Below are 21,945 nucleotides of genomic sequence, written 5' to 3'. Positions count from 1 at the left end.
GACCTCTCACCATTGTGTTAGTTTTCTTCAAGTGTTCTCTTGCTTTCTTCTTTCACTGACCCAAAACTTTTTAAGTTATATTCAGTATGATGATGTGTTGGTCGCTAACATTTTGCCCAGGTGTTTCCTTAGCGTATGGTTAAAGATAAAGATCTGTTGAGGATTTTCTTTGTGGGAAAATTGGAGAAGCCTGGATTTTTAGGACAGAGTTATGCTCTGAATTTGGGGATCCTGATAGGCTAGATAAACAAAGAGAATTCAGATTTTGAAAGCATAACTCTCAAATAACCCTGCAGAACTGATGAATGAGAAAATTAGTTTGGACCTGTTGAATCCATTTCAGAGTGATGGCTTATTTTATTTCGTCTTCGCCAGTTGGACTACATTCCCACACTCATTTCCCTAGATTTTAAAGATTTGGAAAATGCTAACCCCTATAAAATTATATGCACCTTCTCTATTTTTCCTTTGTTCTTCCTTAGAACCTATTAGTGAATGAAGGAATCTAGTAAGTGACAAGTCCTGGTCTAGAAATCAAGTAATTTCCAAGGCTCCATTTTATGTGTTGGGTCCACAACCTGGCTCCATTTTCCTGCCTGACGGGGAGATACCAGATAAAGAATCTGTCAGTACTAAGCAAGCTTGGGATCAGGTTGTTCTGAAGATGTTCCCTGGTTCCCAGGACATTTTCAACTGCAGGCCCCTCTGAGAAGACAGTTAAAGCAATCCCAGCTATTCCTAATTTCCTAGCTCCAAATTGTGTGTGTGTGTGTGTGTGTGTGTGTGTGTGTGTGTGTGGCTTGTGCTCAGGCAGATCCTCTAGGTAACTCCCAAACTCTCTCTACCCACTTCGCCAGTCCTCTGCCTTTTCCCTTCTCTGACTGAATAGTACTGCCTTTCTCACCTAAAACGGCTTTCTTCTCATAACTCTGTCCCCTTTGCCTTAGCCATCCCATTTGCCATTCTACAACTTTCCCTTGCTGTTTTAACAGAGCATAAGGGCTAGTCATAGTGTGTATGCGAGGTGGACAGGAGCCAGCACCACCAATGGTAGGGTGTCTCCAGTGATTATGGAGAAGAAGTGGCCATCTTGCCAAATCAGAAGTTTGGTTTCTGCTTTTCTTCCACATGAGTCTGCTAGGACTGCCCTGACTAAATACCACAGACTGGGTGACTGAAACAACAGAAATCTGTTTTCTAACAGCTTTGGGGCCTGGCAGTCCAAGATCAAGGTGTCGGCAGGTTTGGATTCTTCAGAAGCCTCCTCGGTTTGCCCCTGGCTGCCTTCTCTGTGTGTCCTCACATGGTTTTTCCTCTGTGTACCTGCCTCCCTCGTGGCTCTTCCTCTTCTTAGAGGGACGCCAGTCCTATTGGACTAGGGACCCACCCTGATGGCTTCATTTTAACTTACCTCTTTAAAGACGTTGTCTCCAAGTGTGGTTATATTCTAAGGTACTGGTAATTGGAAATTCAACATATAAATTTGGGGGGGCAGACACCGTTCAGCCCCTAACTCCTTTTTTTCACTGCCAGCATATACACGCTGGAAAGGGAACATAACCTATCCATGTACGACACATCAAGTCAGAAAGACCTGGACCTGGGTCCCACCTGTGCCGCTTACTAACATTGTGACTTTAGGCATATGGTTGGACTTTGCTAAATCTCAGTTTCTCCAACCATAAAATGGGAATCTTGATAATATTACTTGCTCCTTAAGGTTTTTGTGAGAATTAAATAAGAAGGTACATGTATGCACTGTTTAGCGCCTAGCTCAATAAATGTTCATTACAGTAATGTGACTGAAGTTGCATTGTGAAGCCCTCTTAGGAAAGGAGATTTGGGTTATAGGGGAAATTAACTGACGCCTGAAGTTTTTCACCTAAAATATGAATTTGCTAGGAGTCTTCTAGAGTTTTCGCTACGAGTTTCACTCTTTCTCCAAGTCAGAATTTGATGACTGTGTAGCCTAGAAGAGCAGGAATCCAAGAGAGCTGTGATGACTGTCTCTGCCAGATTTTCTGCAGCACTAACTTCAGATGCATTTGTATTGCCCCCCTAGGCATACTCCTATTTAGAACATTTGTCCTGATCTTGGGGTTAGCCGTGGTCATCATAATAAGTATAGCACCGTCTACCACTTAATTCAGTGCATTGCATTTAGCTAAGAGATGAAATCCAATCCAAAGATTCATGGACTGTTTGCTTCACTTAAATGAATCCGTGATTCACAGTTACTGATCAACCTACTAATACTAATAATCCCATAAATGGGAATGGGCCAACCCCTGCTGGTATAATTATCAGAGGGAGGAGGAGTGGGATGGGCATTGAACAGCTGATGGCTCTTCTCACTTCTGGAGGGGGGCCCTTGATATGACAGCATTTAGGTGGGCAGGGCAGGGCAACTGTGACCACTCCCTGGGGTCCCTTCGGTGCTGGGAATTTACTGAGCCTCAGCTGTCAAAGAACAATAAATTTTCCTTCAAAATATAAAACATAAATCACTGTTTCCCAAACACTGAAAGGCAAGAAGAAACTAAATCCCCATAATAATGAAAAGAATCCTGTTAATTAAATCAGCAAGGTAGAGAGCCTCCCTCCTAGCACACGACCTGGCTGAACAGTAGAATACCTTGGAGACTGAAGCTGAAATCCAAGCCTTTTCTAGGTTACACGCCAGCATCCTGAGGGAACATTTAGAAGAAAAAAATCTGTAAGCACAGGACAAGTAAACACTTTTTTTTTTTTAGAAGTTGTACTTGGATTATGTTTATCTGGGAAGGGAAGTTGCAAAACAAATTGTAAACCAGGCTCAGCATATTTGTGCCAACCCTTATCAGATTTGCCACTAGTCAAGGGTAAACTGAAGGACAGGTCTCTGTGAACTACAACGTAAAAGCCAATCTATGGGATGCTTGCAGGAAGAGAGCGAAAAATGTCATTTCTTTCGATTTTTTCATAACCTGTTTCAACTTATTTGGCTCCTGAACATCCTGGATCACAGAGTTTACAATGATTAAGTGTTTACTTCACACATCTTTCTTTTTGTCTTGCAAAGCCATTGATATAGATTTGCGGGTTTTTAAATGCTTGGTTAATTGACTGGGCTACTAAGAGAGGATCTGTTGCTGTGGTTGAGGGAAGCTGCAAAAAAAAAAAAAAAGAATAGAGGTTAAGGTTTCTGATGAATCCATCACTTTTGGGAATTGAGGGCCCTATAATATTACTACCCTCAAGCCACTGATGGCCATTTTTGTTCCCATGAGTGGGAGCCTCACTGAGAGGGTGAGAGAGTCACACCCTCTCAGCCCCAGCCAGCTTTTTGGTTTTACTCTCCAAACCAACTCACTTCCACCCATAATCTACTGACATTTAAATCAGTTTTGACTGCCAGAAGAGTGCTTTTCAAATGAACTGAAGCCCATTCACAGAATCTTGAGTTTTCCCTTCGGAACTTGCCCATATTCCAAAGTACAAAAACTACCCAACTCTCTTTGAGACCTCAACATTTAACTAATCTCTCACATAAAGATTAATTACATATTAGTCATTGTATCAATGTCTTTGAAAAGTACATTATGCACATCATAGGATATATTTGCAGTACATCAAAGTTCACTCAGACTTATATTTGCCTGCAGCAAGGATGTGTTTTTACTCTACCATCATCTGCATTTTCCTGGTATCACCCTTTATCTTTTATCACACATGTACACACTTGGAAATATCATTTTCAATATTAAAGGTGGCAAATGCTGCTGGGAGGCCAAGTAATGGGGTGTAGTTTTATTTTATTTTATTTTTTTTAAGATTTTATTTATCTATTTGACAGAGAGAGACACAGCGAGAGAGGGAACACAAGCAGGGGGAGTGGGAGAGGGAGAAGCAGGCTTCCTGCTGAGCAGGGAGCCCGATGTGGGGCTCGATCCCAGGACCCTGGGATCATGACCTGAGCCGAAGGGAGACGCTTAACAACTGAGCCACTCAGGCGCCCCTTATTGTTTTTATCTTAATTTTTTTAGTGGGGTATAGTTTTAGATTGATAAGTAGAATTGGGTCACAATCCCTCAGCTCCCACCACACCACCAAGTGCTTTGGCCCTGGAGGTGAGAATAGCTAGAAGAAAGGAAGTAGCCAACAAAATACAGCTCAACCCTAGCTCTCCAGGGCTAAGAAGAGCGTTAAGCAGCCAGTGGCCACAGTGCAATGTCCAGTTCATTTGATTCCTGGGGCAAAGCAAAACAATATGGTGGATCCCAACTCAGGCCCAACTCTGACGATCCCACCCACAGCCTGTCCTCCGGTGGGTTATGGGTCATGGTCTGATTTCCTCTGAGTATGGTGTATTTGTTTTCTTCCTTCCGACCTTTCCTGTGTGCTTGCAAAAAGAAAAAAAAAATCTCCTTAAGGTTTTTTCGTTTTTCGTTTTTTGTTTTTAAACTGAATGTCAAGTCAAGAGAGATTTAAAGTCCCAGGGTACCCTTAGTGAAAAATGAGTCTGTGTGTGTGCATTCAGTGTATGTGCGTGCAGGCATATTGCAAGAGACAAATTTCGAGGTTTTTAAAATTATTATACATTTGCTTTGTCTTTATAATCTTTCCCTGCAGGACTTTAAGGAAATAGTTGCTTTAACATTTTGCTCTTTGGAAATGGCTAGTAGGTGGTATTAAAACTGTGTTTCACTGGCATTGTTAATGAATATCTTCAGTCACAGATACACGAGTGGCCATTACTTGATGAGGAATAACTCTTCAAGATGGTAACCACCTCCTGAAGGCTGAAACCTATGCTTGTTTAATGGAGAGTCTTAAACAAAATATAGGTTTTATGCAGATCCAAAGTATATGTTCACTTTTAATTTCTTCAAATACAAGCTCCTCAACCACACCTATGGATTAACTTGGAAAAATAACCTAGCTAACGTTTTTATTGAGCATCTGCTCTGACCAGGCTATCGAGCTAGGTGTGAGGAACAAAGTCAGTCAGTCAGAGCTTGATGTAGACAGTTCATTTCAAAGGGATTCCAAAATTAAATATTAGAAATAACATTAAATTTTACCTTCAGGTTAAAACATACAGTGTGTCTTGTTTTGTGTATCCCTCTGTAACATAAACCACAAAGTAGCTTTTTCCCTTCTGTGTTTGGGTTTTTGAGGTATGGACAGTGGAAACAAACATCATAAAAACTAGCAAGGCCCTCCCCGTGGCCTGGGGGCCATTTTCTGTTTACACTGACATCATTTTGATGAGTAGAGGGTGGGGGTCAAGTCAAAGACAAAGTTGTAAAAGGAAAAAAAAACTAAAGTTTGTGTTCCTTTATCTATGTGGATATGACAGATTAAAAGCAAGGCAGGTAGGCAGAGCTTGTTTAATCCCTCACCAAGGTGGCAATCTCAGAGGCTTTGATGTTGTCTGGTCGCAAGGCCCCTGAGACTTTGAGGAACCAAATTCAGTTGACTTTATGTGGCTTGCCTATCCCTTCTGGTGTTCAAAAACGAAAGGAAAGGTCCCTGCACCTTCTTGTCTCCTTCCTTTATTGTACAGTTTGCTTTGTTTGTTTGATTTTAAAACTGCCATTATGTGAAAGTGTTGCAAGTATAAATAATTGAGAAGATAACTCTGTAGGGAAACCACTTTTGCTGCCTTTGTGCAAAGGCAGCTCATTATGGCTCTGAGCTGCAGTATTCCATAAGCGCAATTATGCAACATCAGGATGTCATGGATATTAACCAAGGGGAGTAGATAAGAGACGGGGAAAATAATTTTGTAACTTACTTAATTAAATTTATTTGGTTTTTCAAATAGTTCCTCGAGTGTATAATTTTCCCGACCCCTCCATCGTTGCTGTGGTCTTTGTAGGAGTGTTGTTCACCGTTTGTTTTTTGGCATTCTTCCTCAGTTCTGTATGGACCTAAAATGTATTTATATTGGGGTTTAATTTCCACCCAAGGAGAGGTTACCCATGAAAATGGAAGCATAATTTGGTCATGAGGCTCTTATCCCCCCTGGGGCTTATATCGCCAGTTAATATATGTTAATACAGCAAAGTGAACAAAAGGTTAAATAAGTGGGTCAGGCTCCGAACAAGTCCTCTGCTGCTTCCTTCTGCTTAAACGGAAGGAAAAGCCCATAATGGCGCTCGCCTGACGTTCACCCCCATCATTTTAAGAATTGCTTTGCCAATCCTTCACAGCAAATAGTAATTTCAAGTGGACCAAAACAGAGCTCTCAGGGTGTTTGCACTCCATGGTAATGATAGAGTAGCTGTGCTCCCTGGAGTCAACAAAGCCCAACAATTGAGTCATTTTTGCCTCCTGTGAGTGAATCACTGCTGTTAGCCTGAATGACAGGATTGCTTCTGGAACTGGAGCCCTTCGCCGGGCTGACCTCATCCCAGGACAGCAAGGTTCAGAGGGCAGGCAGGTGATATTTAACACAGTTCTAAGTAAAAGCTGATTTTGTACTTGTACGACGCTCTGTAAACAAGAGCGTAGCGTCGGTGGAGGAGGGAGGGGAGGGAGGGGCATTTGATGTCTGTCCATGTACTTTAACCAAAGCAGTGCTTCCCCTTTCCCTGTGGCCTTCTCCTTTCTTCCCGCCCCCCACCACCTCCTCCAGTCTCTGTTTCTCTCCGCCCCATCTCCCACCCTTCGTACATGTAAATATCCCGCACTTGTAGCTGGCATGCTAACGTCAGGTGGCCACAGCCCAGTCCCCCTTCTGATTAATGAAAGATGCGGATGGGATCGCCGAAAGGAAAATGATCTTAGGCTTGAGAGTCATCTTCAGTGTCTAAGAATCATTCTGAAGCAGAAATTTTAGCCATCTATAGCCAAATACTAAATAATAGCTGTTGTTTTTGTAATAGGTCATTGAGAAAATATGAGGAAAATAGGAAACGGGAAAGGTTAGAGAAAACAGCCCAGCCTAAAATTGTCTAATGATTAAGATGTCTTTGAGATAGAAAAGTTCTAAAGAATGTTTTCCAGCCCCATTTCTGAACCCCATTTTCAACATTCTGGGGGCCAAAGTCCTATGGAGTAGTCAGACTTTGTAATTTTGGAGGTGGGATTGTGAACAGTTAAGATACAAAAGAAGAACCCAAGAAATGGTTCTCCGTCTCTAGAGTCTGACTTGGGAAAATATGACCATGGAAGTCCTTTAATAGGATAATTGACAAATCCTATTTAATAGATTGTTTGATAAATTGTTGATGAATTGTTTCAAAATACAACTTTGGTTAAAAACCAGAATCTTCATTTTTTCAAATCCTTGGAACCCTAGTGCCCCTAAAATCTTAATAAAGTTAGAAATTGATTTGTATCATCATTCCTTCTTACAGACTTAGAATATATTTAAGCCTATTAAAGTCTGTGGCATAACCATAGCAGCAACACCAAGCATTCATTTTGTTCCCCTTAGTGTTGTTCCCTACATTTATTTGCCCTACCACCCCTATTTTGGAGAAACACTTACTGATGCTAATATCCCTCAGAGCACAATTTGGGGAAAACTTCCTTGGAAAAATATAATGAAAAAGAATCTATTTTAAGAAAGTTTTCTATTGTCCTTTACTTTCTGAATCTCACAAATCTTTCTCCTTCATTTCCTACTCACTATTCCTGTCCCAACACATACACACACACCCCATAAAAGTTCATTGACCTCAGTTCCCATTACTCTTAGCCTAGTCTCTCTTCTCAAGTCAACCAGACTTATCATGCTCCAGTATAACTATATCATCTGTTCCCCAGCCTAGAAAAGTCCGATACTCACTTTCTGCCAAATCAAGTCCTTCTCTTCCTTTACCCTCCATGGAAGATATGACTGGCCTCTCTAGTGCCCAGATGGATTCACACCTTTAAACTAATGCCTCTAGTCTGTGTCTTTAGTTCTTTCTGAATGCAAAGATAACCAGATCAGAGCCAGGAAGCCAGAGTTCTTTCCCATCCTAGCTCCTCAGGGATTCAGCTATCTATGCCCCTTGCAAAATGAGGATAAGAAAATTCCTACAAGCTCTTACATTCTCAGTTCTGCATTATTTCCAAGGTGGAGGAACCCTATTTTCATACACTCAGTTATTTGTTCACCAAACATTTTATTGAGGATGTACTATATTCTTGACTCAATAATATAGAATTGAGATGTGGTCCCTGCTCTCTGAGGCTATCTGGTGGGAAGCTGGACAAGTAAGTTTGTGATTATGGTATTGAATAAATGCTATGATGCGCATATTAGATAGGTGCTACCGACTGAGGAAGTGCTTCTTACTCAGACTGGAATCAGGGAAGTTACCTCAAAGAGATGTTCTCTGAAGAGAATTTTGGAGTGTGTGTTGACCAGATGGCCATGGGAGAAATGCCAGCCCAGACAGAAGGGGTAGTGTGTTCCTGGTTAGTTGGCATATTAACTTTATACTTATTTCTTAAAGTTTATTTATTTATCTTAAGTAATCTCTACACTTGACGTGGGGCTCAAATTCACGACTCCAAGATCAAGAGTCCCATGCTCTTCGGACTGAGCCAGCCAGACACCCCACTTTATACTTATTACTTGCCTTTTTGTTTATTTGTACATTACCTGACTCCAAAGTCAGAATCTGTGGCACTTAAACCAATTTCTAAATTATATTATTTTTGGATAGACAATGATGTTACTTTATCTTTATTGTGAAAATGGAGATCATTCAAATGCCATCATTTTTATTTCTAATAGTTAGATTAAACCACTTTAGGGGAAATTCTGATAGATGTGAAATATGAATATGCTCTAAAATTCCTTCAGATTGCAGTACAATGTGTTTGTGTCTTTGTCTGTTGGAGATTATAGCTTTGTGTGGAATGTCAGAATCAAAGGTTGATGTCTTTATTTCTCTGCAAATCAGGGCAGGGGGAAATCCACTAACTAACCCTCTAAAGCTAAAATATTTAAGGACTAAAGCGGATGTGGCATAACTGCTGGTTTGCTGAGTCTCTTGTGGTTTATAAAGATATATTTTATGTCTTTTATGATTACGGGATGATGCTAAAAATTTTGTGGGTAATAATACCGTCACATTGGGAAGACTGCATACAACATCTCTGGAGAAGATAGAGAATGCTACCTGGCTGTCAAGTCAAGGTGTTTAATTGGCTATTAAGAAAAGCAGCTAGGAAATTTTATTTGGAATTTGGTCTTTGATGTTTGAACATCATGAGCACGAGAACATTAAGTCGCATGTTCATAAATACACATTTTTTTTTGCTTCTTGACACAATGGGATATGTTTTATTAATTTTTAAACATTATTGTTAAGTATATGGCCGTTAGAATTATAGCTTATTTTAAATGACTTTAAATTTGTTCAGATTTTTGATTTTTTTATTCCTTTGGCACCTCTACTAGATGCCGACATAAACTGGTTAAATAGCATTTGCTTTAAACAGAAAGACTGAAACGTATATGCATATTTATGATATTTTGTTTGTTGGATCTCTCTTAATATTACTTGACTTTCTGTGTTTTAATCTCATTTTTTCGTATTTTGGGTTGAAGCCACTCCAAAGCTTAACACCTAGGAGATTTCTCACTTATGGTTCCCTTTAAAAGTGCTAAAATCTCAGCCTCTCAAACAAGAGACCAAGCTACAAGTTAAAGAAAGCAGTGGTATTGATAAAGGGCCCTAAGAATGTTGCCACCTTCTGCATGTGTCTTCTTCTGCCACATCCTTTCTTTTAAACCAGCAGGAGAACTGAGAGAAGGATAAGAGCCTGGCCCATCCAAACACTTCTGGCATGACAAGCTGGTCTTCTGAAGTCTCCCCTGCTGCTTCAGAAAAAGGAGCCCTACAGACAAATGAAAGAGCCACGGGCACATTCACATGCATAGCACCTTCCCTCCAAACACCAAGTGGCTTTAGATTGCTGGCGTTGGGGTGGTTTGGCCTCAGATGAAGAATAGGGACTTGAGAACCATTTGTTTCCACACCATTTTGGGTGAAGTGCTGTATTTTTCACCTTAAAAGGCCATTTAAAAAGAAAAATATGGTTTGAGAGGAGGACACAATTTGGAAGCCATCACACTTAATGGAGTCCCTTTTAAATGTGACACTTTGTCCCATCAATTCTCTTCTAAATTAGTTGTCACTACCTAGAGGAAGCCTACCCTTGATTGTCTTACGCTATTGCTTAAAAACATACAGAGTCCTATGTGTATTTTCTTATATCCGGTTTTCAAAATGCTCTCGTAAATTCTATCACTTAAGCTTACCCTTGTTAAGTATGGAGTGGAACACAACTTGTGCCCACAGGGTGGCCAGTGTGTTATTACCATTGGTCTCTACATCTGGTCACACAGATTATCTCAGGAGTACAAGGCAAAGCAAACTAGACCCCATAGAAAGAAGGCCCCGGCCACAGCGGTTCTTACTGACAATTGACTTGGCCAGCCCATTATTAGATAGACTTGGTAAAATCTGGAGGATATATGAAAAGGAAGTAGTTTTTGGAGGCAGCCAGGCCATTTATTATACTTGGTGACACAGCTCTGGAATACTCACATCGTTTTGGAGTTTTGAAGAAACGAGAGGGTTTTGAAGTAAAATTGTTTCTTTCCAACCCTTCACTCTTCTTTTGTCCTTTGTCTTGAGTATCCTGCGTAGTGTCTCAGCCTGAGAGTCCCACTGTCCACTCAGAGGTAACATTTGGAAGGTTGAGTTTGCCTCTCCTCACCAAAACAAATAGGCATTCCTTCTAAATTTGCAATTTTCATCAACTGCACAGCATACCGTACCAAAGATACATTCTCGGGTTTATGCTCTTAATATCTTTCCTACTTGTATTTCTTCTTTGCTGAATTCCTCAGCAGCCCTCCACGCAACCTGTCCTACTTCCTTTTCACCTCTACCACCTTAATCTGCGTTCACTTTATCTCCCTCTCCTGCTTGGATTAGACCTTTCTACCTTCTCAGCTTCTACCTTCTCATCAGCATAACTCCTCAAGCACCATATTTTGTGTTATCATTCCACTCTTAAGGAATTTCAGGGATTCAGTTGGTCACTCGAGAATGTTCACTAGTGTGGGAGAAATGGGCAGGTGTTGGTCAAAGGGTATGACTTCTAGTTGGAAGATGAATAAGTTCTGGAGATCTGATGCACAGCATGGTGGCTATGGTCAGCAATACTGTACCGTGTACTTGAATGTTGCTGAGAGAGTAGACCTTAAATGTCCTCACCACAAAATAGAAATGGTAATTACGTGACACGATGGAGGTGTTAGCGAATGCCCCAGTGGTCATCCTTTTGTGATATATATGGTTATCAAACCAACACATTATACCTGAAACGTACACAGTGATACAGGTCAATTATATCTCAATAAAATTGGGGGCAGCGGGGAGAAAGAACTTCCACCAGCTTGTCTGTTAACTGTAGTCAACTTTTCCAAAACCAGGAGCCAGTGTGGATTTAATCCCCTTGCACAAAATGGGCCCTCATCTGCCTTAGTTTCTAGAAAGTGCATGCCATTTCCTTATTTCCTTCCTCTCCAGTGTTCTCTGCTCTTTTCATCTGGTTCAGCTTTCCTCCTCCACGAATTCAGTGATTAACCTCCATCTGACTTTTAAAATTGACCCTCTCACACTAACTTACCGAGTGTGGACAAGTGTTGATTTGCAATTATGAGGTATTATCAAATTGTGCTTTTCAGTTAGTTTCTGTGGGTGTGAAGAGTAAAAATCTTTAAAGGTATGAACTGCATTTTCAAAATTTTAAATATATATAGAGAGAGGGTCACGTAATTATATATTTATGTATTACATGTAATTTCTTATTACATACAACCTTGTCGTATTTTATCATTAAACTGGTGTTTTGTTAAGTATAGAATGTAGAAGATTTTTACGTGAGACATGTACAGATTGCTGTGGACCTTAAAAAAAATTCATTCCAATTTTTATAGGATAGAAAAAGAATGAAAATAGGCCTTACATGATCTCTGCTTCTCTATACCTTGCTTTCCCTGCCTACCCGCTATTGTCCCCGCTTTGGAACCCAGTGTCTTACTGGGATACACACGAACACACACACACACCGAAAGCATCTACCAGTACAATGCTGTCAACATCGAGGAGGTGGGTGCTTAGTAACTTTTGCCTGACCAAAGGGCAACATAGGACAAAGCAAGAAATGAGCTTGAGAAAAATCTCTATTCCCCCTGGAAAGTGAGAGAGAGGGAGAAGAGAGCAAACACTAGAGTGTGGCACGACCGAAGTAGAAGCAAGGATTTTTTTTTTAGCAACTGTTCTTTTCTCCTTTGTTTTCAGCATTCCCACCCACACATTCCTGTCTTTGACCTATGTGACCTATGTGGCTAAATATCCTAGAGTTCATAACTCTTTCTCATATATATATCTTTATCACCCTTTCCTCCAGAGTAGCACAGAAAACCTACCCAGGTGTTAATCTCTGGCAAAGTGTATCGTCACTTGTATGTGGGTGCGTGTACGTGAATATATGTGTGCACGCACACACATACTTGTACATCTATAAATATGGTTGATGATGTCTCACAGTTTATCTCAAGGCCACATTGTTTCATGTTCCACTTGGTTGACAGGGCATCTCTGACCTGACAGATTTATCCATTAAGAATAGGATCGTATGTATGAAACCAGCTTAATTCTTAGCAAGACAAACGCATATGGCTTATGTAGATTTTGTTGTTGATTTTTTCCCTTATATGTTACTCAGGAAGTCTGTGTCAGTATAAATCAGTGGTAATGAAATCAACATTATGGAATCTTTGATACTGCATTTGCTAAAAGCTTTCTGGATGTTTAATTCAGCTTTTAATGATTGATATTATTGACAGGGGATAAACATTTTTGATGGATATATTTGCTCACCGATTTAAAAAAAAAATCTAATCCTTTTTTCCTCTTTGAGTTAAAGAGCGCAATGCTATTAGAGAGGAAACAGTTCAAATGTGCTCATCACAGGTTGGTGGCCCCAAAAATAGAAACTCACTTAGGGTAAAATTTGCTGTCAGGAAAAATGGAGCATTCTTTCTGAACTCAGGAACGTGTGGTTCATGCGAAGTTGCTTGTAGATGGTTGCTACAATAAGGCTTCTTTCATACAGGTGTGTTTATGCCCCAGGCTTGCTGGCCACAGTCCATTCCATTTACAGAAGCTGAATTAAACAATAACTACCGCATTGCAAAAAATGGTGGTGGGGGGGGAGCGGAGGGGGAAAGGTGAGCGTCAAAGGAGATGCCTGAGAGCTTTGTTAGGGCCAAGAAAAACCCTGTTGCAGTTGTCAGAGCTTGTTGATGTTGCTGGGAACGGCACTTTTTTTTTTTTTCTCCTGGATTTTGTGGTTCTGCCTTAGGAAAGAAAGTAAAATAGAACGGAAGAACAAAGTCCTGCTCTATAAATCAGCAGCTGCTCCTTGCCAGATCAAAGGAGTGACATTTTTGCTCCTGGACTACTTGTCCACTTGAGGGCTTGACAGGCAGCTAACAGCTGGCCTGCTAGACTGTATGGGAGAATCAGCCTACATCTTCTTCCGAGCAGATGACAAGCTAATCAGAGAGATATCCATAGCAGAGGGCATGTGAGTGTACCTTGATCTCCTCAAACATATCTAATACATAATTGCTAAACAGCTTGGTGCATTTCTGGCAAGTTAATGCTTAGGTAGTTTCCACTGAGAAGTAGGATAAAGATATTAATACTTCAATCAAAGGTGATCATGAAGGCTAAAAAGATCCTAGATTTGTTGAGATCTTCTCCTCTTAGAGTGAATCAGTAAATGGTTAGGAACATAATGAGAATTGGCTTAAGTGTATATAACTGATATGAAGTGACTGGTTGACTTTTCAAAGCCCAGTCAGGCTTTCGTGTTTAGGTAGATGAACAGGTAATGGGTAATTGGTAATTTGAAAATGATGACTCCTGCTTTTTATGCTGATAGAATTGAATGAAGCTGTAGATGTTCTGTGTCTGCAAAAAGTTGTTTTCAGAAGCCTCGTAAGGTGTGTCGCTATACAGATCTGGAATTTTAATGTCAGTAGTAAAATTTCCAAAGTAATTCAGTTTCTTGTTGATTTCCATCTGCCATAAATCATGTACAAGATGAGGTAATACACTACAACTTATGTCTATTGACTTAGTATTTTATCTTTAAGAGGATAGATCCTAGATATGAATAGCTAAGGAAGTGTACGTGTTTTCCCCTCCCTTGCTTTCAAGTAGCTTTGAAGGATCACTTTTATAGTACCTGATAAATAGCCACATATGTATAATCTGATGGCATTCTGTAAGAGTAACAGTCCTTCAAAATCATAACCTGCTGGGATGTTTTGTTACATGCTATCAGGTCTGATTATACTCACGGAAGAGTGTTTATTGTTGCTTGGTATTATAAAGGAAATACAAGATAATTTCCTATCTTAAAGAAAATTTCCCAAATACTTTTGTTGAACAGTCTCTACTATTGGCCATAGAAACTTTCATCAGATAAGATGCCAAATTCTCCAGATCACCTTTAAAATTTTTTTTAATTATAAAAATAATTATGCTTATTATTAAAACTCAAACAGTAGGGGGACCTGGGTGGCTTAGTCAGTTAAGTGTCCGACTGAGTGTGGCTCCATGTTGGGTGTGGAGCCTGCTTAAGATTCTCTCCCTCCCTCTCTCCCTCTCATGCCAAACCCACACATGCTCATGCGTGCTCTCTCTAAAACAAACAAACAAACAAAAACAAACCTCAAACACTAAAGAAATAAATGTAAAAAAAAAAAAAAAAGAAAAGAAGAGGAAAGAAAACTCTACCATCTTCTTCCTATCCATTCCTGAAGGACAGTTTCCACAAAAACATGTTATTGGCCAAAATTTTCCTTTAGGAAGTACAGATGGAGTAAAAATGAATTAAATTATTATAAATTTTTTGATCACTTGCCTTGAGCAACAAACGACTGTTTAGGTCTCAGGTAATTTAAGAGAATAATACGTGCATTTTCATAGCTAAGTTTCATGCTTAAAACGATCTTCGTAAGTTTCTGTTCTTCGGAAGAGCACTCGATCATTTCTGTGGTATGTGATCTAGAGCCCGACTTCTCAAACTTAAATGTGCATAGATCACCTGGAGATCTTTAAAGTACTGAGTCAGATTCAGTAGTGCCAGGCTGGGGACTACTAGATTTCTACAGTTCTAACAAACTCCAGGTGATGTTGATGTGACTGGTCTGTGGAACACACTTAGACCTGCAGGGGTGTCAAGAACCATTTTGGAGAGTGTGATTCCAAAATAGCTTGTCCCACTACCCTGTGCCTTACCAGGTGCCTACTCCAGTGTCTAAAATCCCCCCCCCCATGGCATTATACATTTAAATTAGCTGTGGTCTTGGACCCTACCACATGGACACGTGCTACTTGTAAGGGTAAAACACATTATCACCCTCTGTTCAAACCAGCATGGATTTGCTTTATAGTCACCCAGCTAGTCTTAATTATTACCTTTGAGAGAACAGAGCTCTTTAGGAGGGGACTTTAGATAGGTGCATTTTGAGTGTAAGCTAACATTTAATGAGCTGTTACTATGTGTCAGGTGCTATGCCAAGGATTTTACATATGACATCTCCCTTAATCCTCAAAACAATTTGGGCTCAAAAAAAAAAAAAAATCTGGGTTCAACCACTGCCCTATTATAGTCAGGAAACAAACTGAGGCCTGGAAGTGTAAGTAGACTTGCCCAAGGTCACACAGCAAGTAAAGGGCAGAGAATATGAGCCCATGCTCTCCATCACTTTGTTCTATGGAGAAGTCTGGAATATGGAACAATACTTGTGAAGGATTTGCCCAAGGTAGGGTATTTTAGTAAAAAACCTATGTAAGCCCTTGTAACTCTAGGGAAGAATTAGATAAAAGAATATTGAAAAAAATATAGTAGAAGGTCATTAAATTATTAGCTACTTTATAATTTCATCCAGAGCCTTTCATGTGTTCAGCGTGAGCCTTCCACTACTTGGGGCATATTCATAAAGCTACAAAATGTTTGTGATTCCAGATTAGTAGCATGTGTTCATATTACAAATTTACGAGTAATTAGCTCATGTGTTTTTGGAGTTGTAGGTAAGTCTAGTATCTCAAATTATAAATTAATCTGTAGCTCAGGGAAATTATGAACTGTGAATGTGTTTCTGAGCAGCCCATGAATCTCCTTCATTTACCTTACTTTGCTCACAGTTGTCTGTGAGAAAAGACTCCTTGTGTGGCCATCAATGAAAAACTTAACGTTGGCAACATGACCCCATCATTCACGGGCCTGAGTACATGTTCAAAGACATTAAACCTGCTTAGTTCACTGATTGAACCATTTTTATGTATCTTGCTGAGAAAATCCCACTCTTAGCCATAACCGCAGCACAGAGAAAAAAAACTTGCTTCTTGTGTGTGTGAACTAAAAGAAACAGTGAAGAAGCCTGCGAACTGATTTGTCAGGGTTGAGGCTTCCTTGTTTCCGAGGCCAACCAGTAGCAAGCTTCATGAATGGGCACCCTCACTGAGGAGTCCCACGGCTGGGGAAAGTGGAGAAGCAGAACTTTTTCATTTTTCAACAGGTCCCCAGTCACCAAGCGGCCTCTAACACCTCTTCCAAGTTAATCTGATCCCTCTTCAACAGTTCAGCCCCCTTCCTGGACCGGACCAATCCATGGAAAAGCTTCCATGCAGGGATTCCTGGTTCCTCCTCAGAGCGTTCAGGGCTGGCGGCCTTCCAGGTGACTCCACAGAGGCCTGTACTTTCTAACAAAAAGAATGCTGCCTAAAGAAGTTTGTTACCAGGTGTGGCATGAAGTTAGTGAACCAGAAAGAAGGGATTTATCAGTCATTTAAAAGGAAAGTGGGGGGGGGGGCGGGAAGGGGGAGAAAGAAAAGAAAAGGAATCAACCAACAAGCGGGAATGACACCTAAGCCTACTTCTATCAATCTGAAATATGCTTTGGAGTGAAAAACCTTTCAAAGAAAAACCACGATGGTCAGATTTCAGTGGCAGAAAAATATGCAAAGCTGAAAAGTTTGGCTTTTCTGTTGGGGGGCCTGAGGTGGGGTTTGGGGGTGGGGAGGTCTCCAGGAGCTGTCTCTCCAGCAAGACAGCAGGGTGGGATTTCAATGATGTTTTGCTCCCTTGGGTTTATTCTTTTTAATGTATTCTTTTTTTCATCTCTAAGTTGACTCGGAAAGGCCTCATGATTCTTGGAAAGTCATTGAATTTATTTCTATAATTGAGTTATTTTTAAGCTAACAGTCAGTATATAATTTTTAAGAATCGCACATACTAATGCATTTTCTATTTTTGTAAAATTTAGTGAGAAAGTAGATAGTCTTAGTAGATACTCTCCAGAGTCTTTGTGTGAGCCTGGATACTAACTTTGTGTTCAATACAAATCAATGGAACTAGTGCACTTTAGGGTACTCATTCCCTAAGGAGTCACTAATGGAATTATCTGTAGCCCTTAAAAAAAGTCACAATGAGGCTAATGAAAATTTTTGCTAAGTGAAATCTGGATAAGGCACTAAGCTTACTAGCACATTTTATTTATGGCATTTATCATATATGGCACATTTTACACACAAGTTTTACAAATCTCAGGATGTTTTTAAGAGCTATTTAATTTCTAAAAGACTTTGTAATTTCAGGTTAAATTGTTAATACCAATAAAGAAGTATATTATATATCCTCAACTTCAAAATCAGTTTGGGGATGACATTAAAACTTAGAAAAATTTTTAATATCAGATACAGATGAAAAACTTAACAGTCTTTGAATTGGAAATAACTTGTGGGGGTTTTCATTAAAGTTGGGTGCAGCTTGCTGCATTTTGGTTAGTTGGATGTCTTCAGCAATTTTTCAAATGTTTTGGGTTTGGCAAAGTCCAAAATGTTTTTGCCAAGACCCTCTTTTCCCCTTATTTTTTAAACCCGTGTGAAATTCAAGGATAACTTAATCCATATGTGTCTGATTCATTTACACTTAACTCATCAAAATGTTATTTTGTAAGACCCATTTAATATCCAAAAAACCTTTTGAGTCTTTTTAAGACAAGTCTTTTGTCTTTGAACCAGTGAGTTGCATTTTTCCATATGAATGGAGCTTGGACCTTGAAAGATGGAAGATCGGTTGATTTTTCAACTTAGACTCTTCAAATTTTAAATAGAATCAAAACTTGATATTCTGTTTACTGCTTGAGCACTGAATAAGGTCATTTTAAAATATAGATCAGAGGAAGTGGAAAAAATTTCATGTCATGTAATTTGGGGAAAGACTGCATTTGGAAATTTTATCTTAGTAATACTAAAGAAATAAAAGTTACTCCTACTTTGATTTTTTTTAAGATCTATAATTAAATGGCTCCATTTTATATACATTGATATGTTTTCCAAGAGAGGCCTGTGGATGATCAGTACGGTGGGGTAATCTCATTTTTTTAGTGTTAACTCACAGTCAACTCATTAATTGTTCATTTTTATAACAACATCTACGGTATTTACAAAAGATATCCCAAGATCAGGGGCATTGACAATTGGCAGGAGTTGGTAAGTTAAGAGATTTCTGAAAAATTGGGGCCCATATGTTTTAAAAATTCTGTGTGATTTGAAAGAATATGGTAGAATTATGAATCTGGCAAGATATAGCCCTATGGATCAGAAACATTGTTTGAGAACAAAAATTCAGAGACGCTGAATGGAACCCACGTCAAAAGTGCAGACTCTCCCCGAACCCTTTGTAAAAGGATCTAGTTGAAAACCTTCAGAGGCTTCTATGCATATTTGTTTAGCAGAACTGGGCACGGAAAGGCCATCGCCATAACTGCTAGTGAACATCCAGGCCATGCTATGGTAACTAGTCAAAAATGTAAGACTGGAGTGGCATTTCCAAGTTCAGCGCTTCTATAAAGACCTGCTAGCACACAGAATGCTTTTTTAATGTCCTGCATTGTTGTGTGTCCCCCATTGAACAACCTTTTGAGCGGACCCCTGTTTTTACTAATGTAAACATTCTGACGAGTATCCAAAGAAATGACCTTTGAGTGAACCTCTAACCTTCCCCGTAATTATTTGTTTGAAGACAGTGCGGAGTTCTCCTGCTGCGAACTAAGAGCCATGATGCCTTGCAGCTCTGCGAGGAAGGGAGTGTTTGGGGGAACTGGAGAGAAAGACATAAATAAGGGAACAACCTCCAGATGTAAATAATGAAAGAGTAAAAGGGTGAAATTAAAAAGGGAAAAAATAGCAATTCGTTTTACCTAAAGAGTTGGCCCATAGGAAAAAACAAAACTAGGATTAGTAGCACATAAAAAGAGGTGAAACCGCTGCCATGTGTGTCCTCCCTTAGAAACTTCAAGGAGGAGAGAAAAGGTTTCTCCAGGCTCTCCTGAGCCTCCCAGTTGGTCTTAACCTGAGCTGATAAAGAGAGTTCCTGGGGGTGCAAATCACGGGTCAGTCCTCCTTGGTCCCAGTAAAAACAGTGGGGAAAGAGTAGATAAATTCCTTTTCCGATTTAAGAGATGCTTCCGGAACGCCTTGTGATCTGGTCAGATAGTCCTCAGTGATGCTTACGTGCCAGGCGGGAATAAATGTGCAGTTTCAACTCTCCTTTTGTTTTCACCTCTCACTGCCTGTCACTTCTCCCCCCACCGCACCCCCCAAACCTGAGGGGGTGTAGCATTTTTTGACCACTGAGCTATACTTGCTTAAGTAATAAAGAAGTTCACTGTTTTGCAAACAAACACCATATGCAAAAGACACCTTTGGTTGTTCTTGCAGCTCTTATTCTCTGGCCTAACTGTATTCCCACTAGAGTGCTCCCAGGAGGCCCGACCAAAGTGTGGGCTGCTGTCCTCCTAGGAAGGGACTTCAACTCCTTAGGAACGCAGAGCTGCCAACACGCACTAGAATTTTTCTGGCTAATTTCAAAGAATGGGTTTTCAGTTCCTGCCTGTGGCCCCATGCGGACTCATTAATCATGAAGTCCCCCTGCACTTAAGATTTGAGACTAGAAATACTGGGAAATGTTGTAAGTGGGTGTATTTTTATATTTTTAAAGAACCACTAGCTGTCTTCTAGGCATCCTGCCCTCCCTCCGTGACCCCACCCCCTCGCCCCCCCCGCCCCCCCACCCCCCCGCCAAAATGCACAGCCAAGTGAATCCTGTACATCAGCTCAAATGTGCGGGCAATGCGCATCATGAAATGCACAGGGACAAGGGTAACTTGCAAACGGTAGAAAATGGTTTTGTTTTTATTAAATTTGGAGAAATAAAGGAGATTTCTTATCATCTTACTGTTTGTACATGAATATTTGATGGGCATTATTAAACATTAAAGTAACACGAAGTAGGCACTTATTTTTGGATTTCCCACAAAATTAGATCCAGGCTTCTAGACGAAGTAACTGCTGCTCCTTACATTCCTGTGATTCAGCCACCACCTGATTTGAGAACGTTTTTTGGGCTCTAATATCAACCATGTGTACCTGAGGCTCTGTCTTTCTAGTGGGTTGAAAGGTGGCTGGGTTTATGGTTGGCAGTTACCTTATCCCTGCCCTGAGTGTCCCAGCCTAGACTGGAAAGGCCGCCCCCAGCTGGCACTGACCTCTAAATGACCCCTAACTTTACAGGCTTAAACTGCGGGAGTTGCCGAAGAGCAGAAGTCTTTCTGGCCAGCACTTATTACTGCTGTGTTGGTGATAAAACTTCAGACAGCCTAATTGATGGCTTTGCTGACCTAACAATACCTTGTGAAAGCACAGGGCCAGAGCCTGGTCTCCATTTATGACCAGCTGCAAAGGGGAAGCTAGATCTCCCTATGATGGGGAGTTTAGGGAAAGGGGGGGGGGAATCCTCCAGCCTGTGAACTTTAACCAGATTCCAGCTTGTTCAAGAAGCAGAAACACGATGGCAAATTAATAGACGTTTTCTCAGGGAACCCTTTTCTCCCCCCAACTCTCCCCACCTTCCCTGAGTCTTTGTCACAAGTCAACCTCGAGTGGGTTGGGAGGTGATGGAGATGATCCAGTCAACTATTTTTGAACCCTGGAAAGGGAAAAGTGCCTTTGGATTTAAGAATTGAGAATTTTCAGGAGATGTTTGACCATGTTGTATTCTCCTCAGCGTTCGTGCGAAAGTGCTCCCGGGGCACCGAAACCGCCTTAGATGATTGGGCTTCTCTGTTCTGTTTCAGGTTTATTAATGCCAGAAGAAGAATAGTACAGCCCATGATTGACCAGTCAAATCGAGCAGGCAAGTTCCAACTAGTATCTCCATTCATGTCCCATAGGCACAAATCCTCATCAAGTTATACCCTAGGAGTTTCACCACCTGGTAAATAAATGCTTCCATCAGGCATCCTGGGAGGATTTTTTTTTTTTTTAATGTCCCCAGAATTCCATTCTAGGAAGCAACTTCACTAATTGGTGCTAATTGGAGATTTCCCACCCTGACTCTCCTGAAACTGCTTTTTACTTTCCTTCTGAATTGGTAATTGGGCACGAGTATTAGTGCCACAAGCAGTTTGTTTGACTGTGAGCTCTGGAATTACTCATTGCTTGTCTGCATCAATCATTAGCACACTCTCATTTTCTTGTTACCCACAATTCCTTGGTGCTCACGTTGCTTTCACTCCTAGAGCATCCCCTGTGTAACTCATTGTATCCATTCATTTGCTCCGACTATTCATAATATTCTATTAGGGCCTGACGTGCTGCATCGACAGCATATTTTTTATTAGAAGATTATTAACTTTGTTTGAAATGCTTCACATCCATCCCACTAAAATACGTGTGGGGTTTTCTCACAGTGTGTCCGAGTTTCTCTGAGGCAGTTATTGTGTGGTACTTTCGAGCCATGCCCATGAACTCTCCTAATCATCCCACTCTGAGATTTCCTTAGTTTACTGAGGCATTT

General features: G+C 40.5%; 1 protein-coding gene across 3 annotated transcripts in view; it reads left to right on the top strand.

The window, feature by feature from the left end:
• MEIS2 (Meis homeobox 2) overlaps nucleotides 1-21,945 on the top strand; it is a 202,695-nt gene that overhangs the window by 175,806 nt on the left and 4,944 nt on the right. For all 3 annotated transcript variants that reach the window (XM_034994828.1, XM_034994827.1, XM_034994830.1), the window contains exon 10: nucleotides 21,224-21,282. In XM_034994828.1, the coding sequence (XP_034850719.1) occupies nucleotides 21,224-21,282 (59 nt within the window). The remainder of the gene's footprint in view (nucleotides 1-21,223; nucleotides 21,283-21,945) is intronic.

Source organism: Mirounga leonina, unplaced genomic scaffold (genome assembly GCF_011800145.1).
Source record: "Mirounga leonina isolate KUSES-001 unplaced genomic scaffold, KU_Mleo_1.0 Mir_91, whole genome shotgun sequence".
NCBI lineage: Eukaryota > Metazoa > Chordata > Mammalia > Carnivora > Phocidae > Mirounga > Mirounga leonina.
The sequence above is the reverse complement of the archived record's forward strand: the minus strand, read 5'-3'. Positions and strand labels throughout refer to the sequence as shown.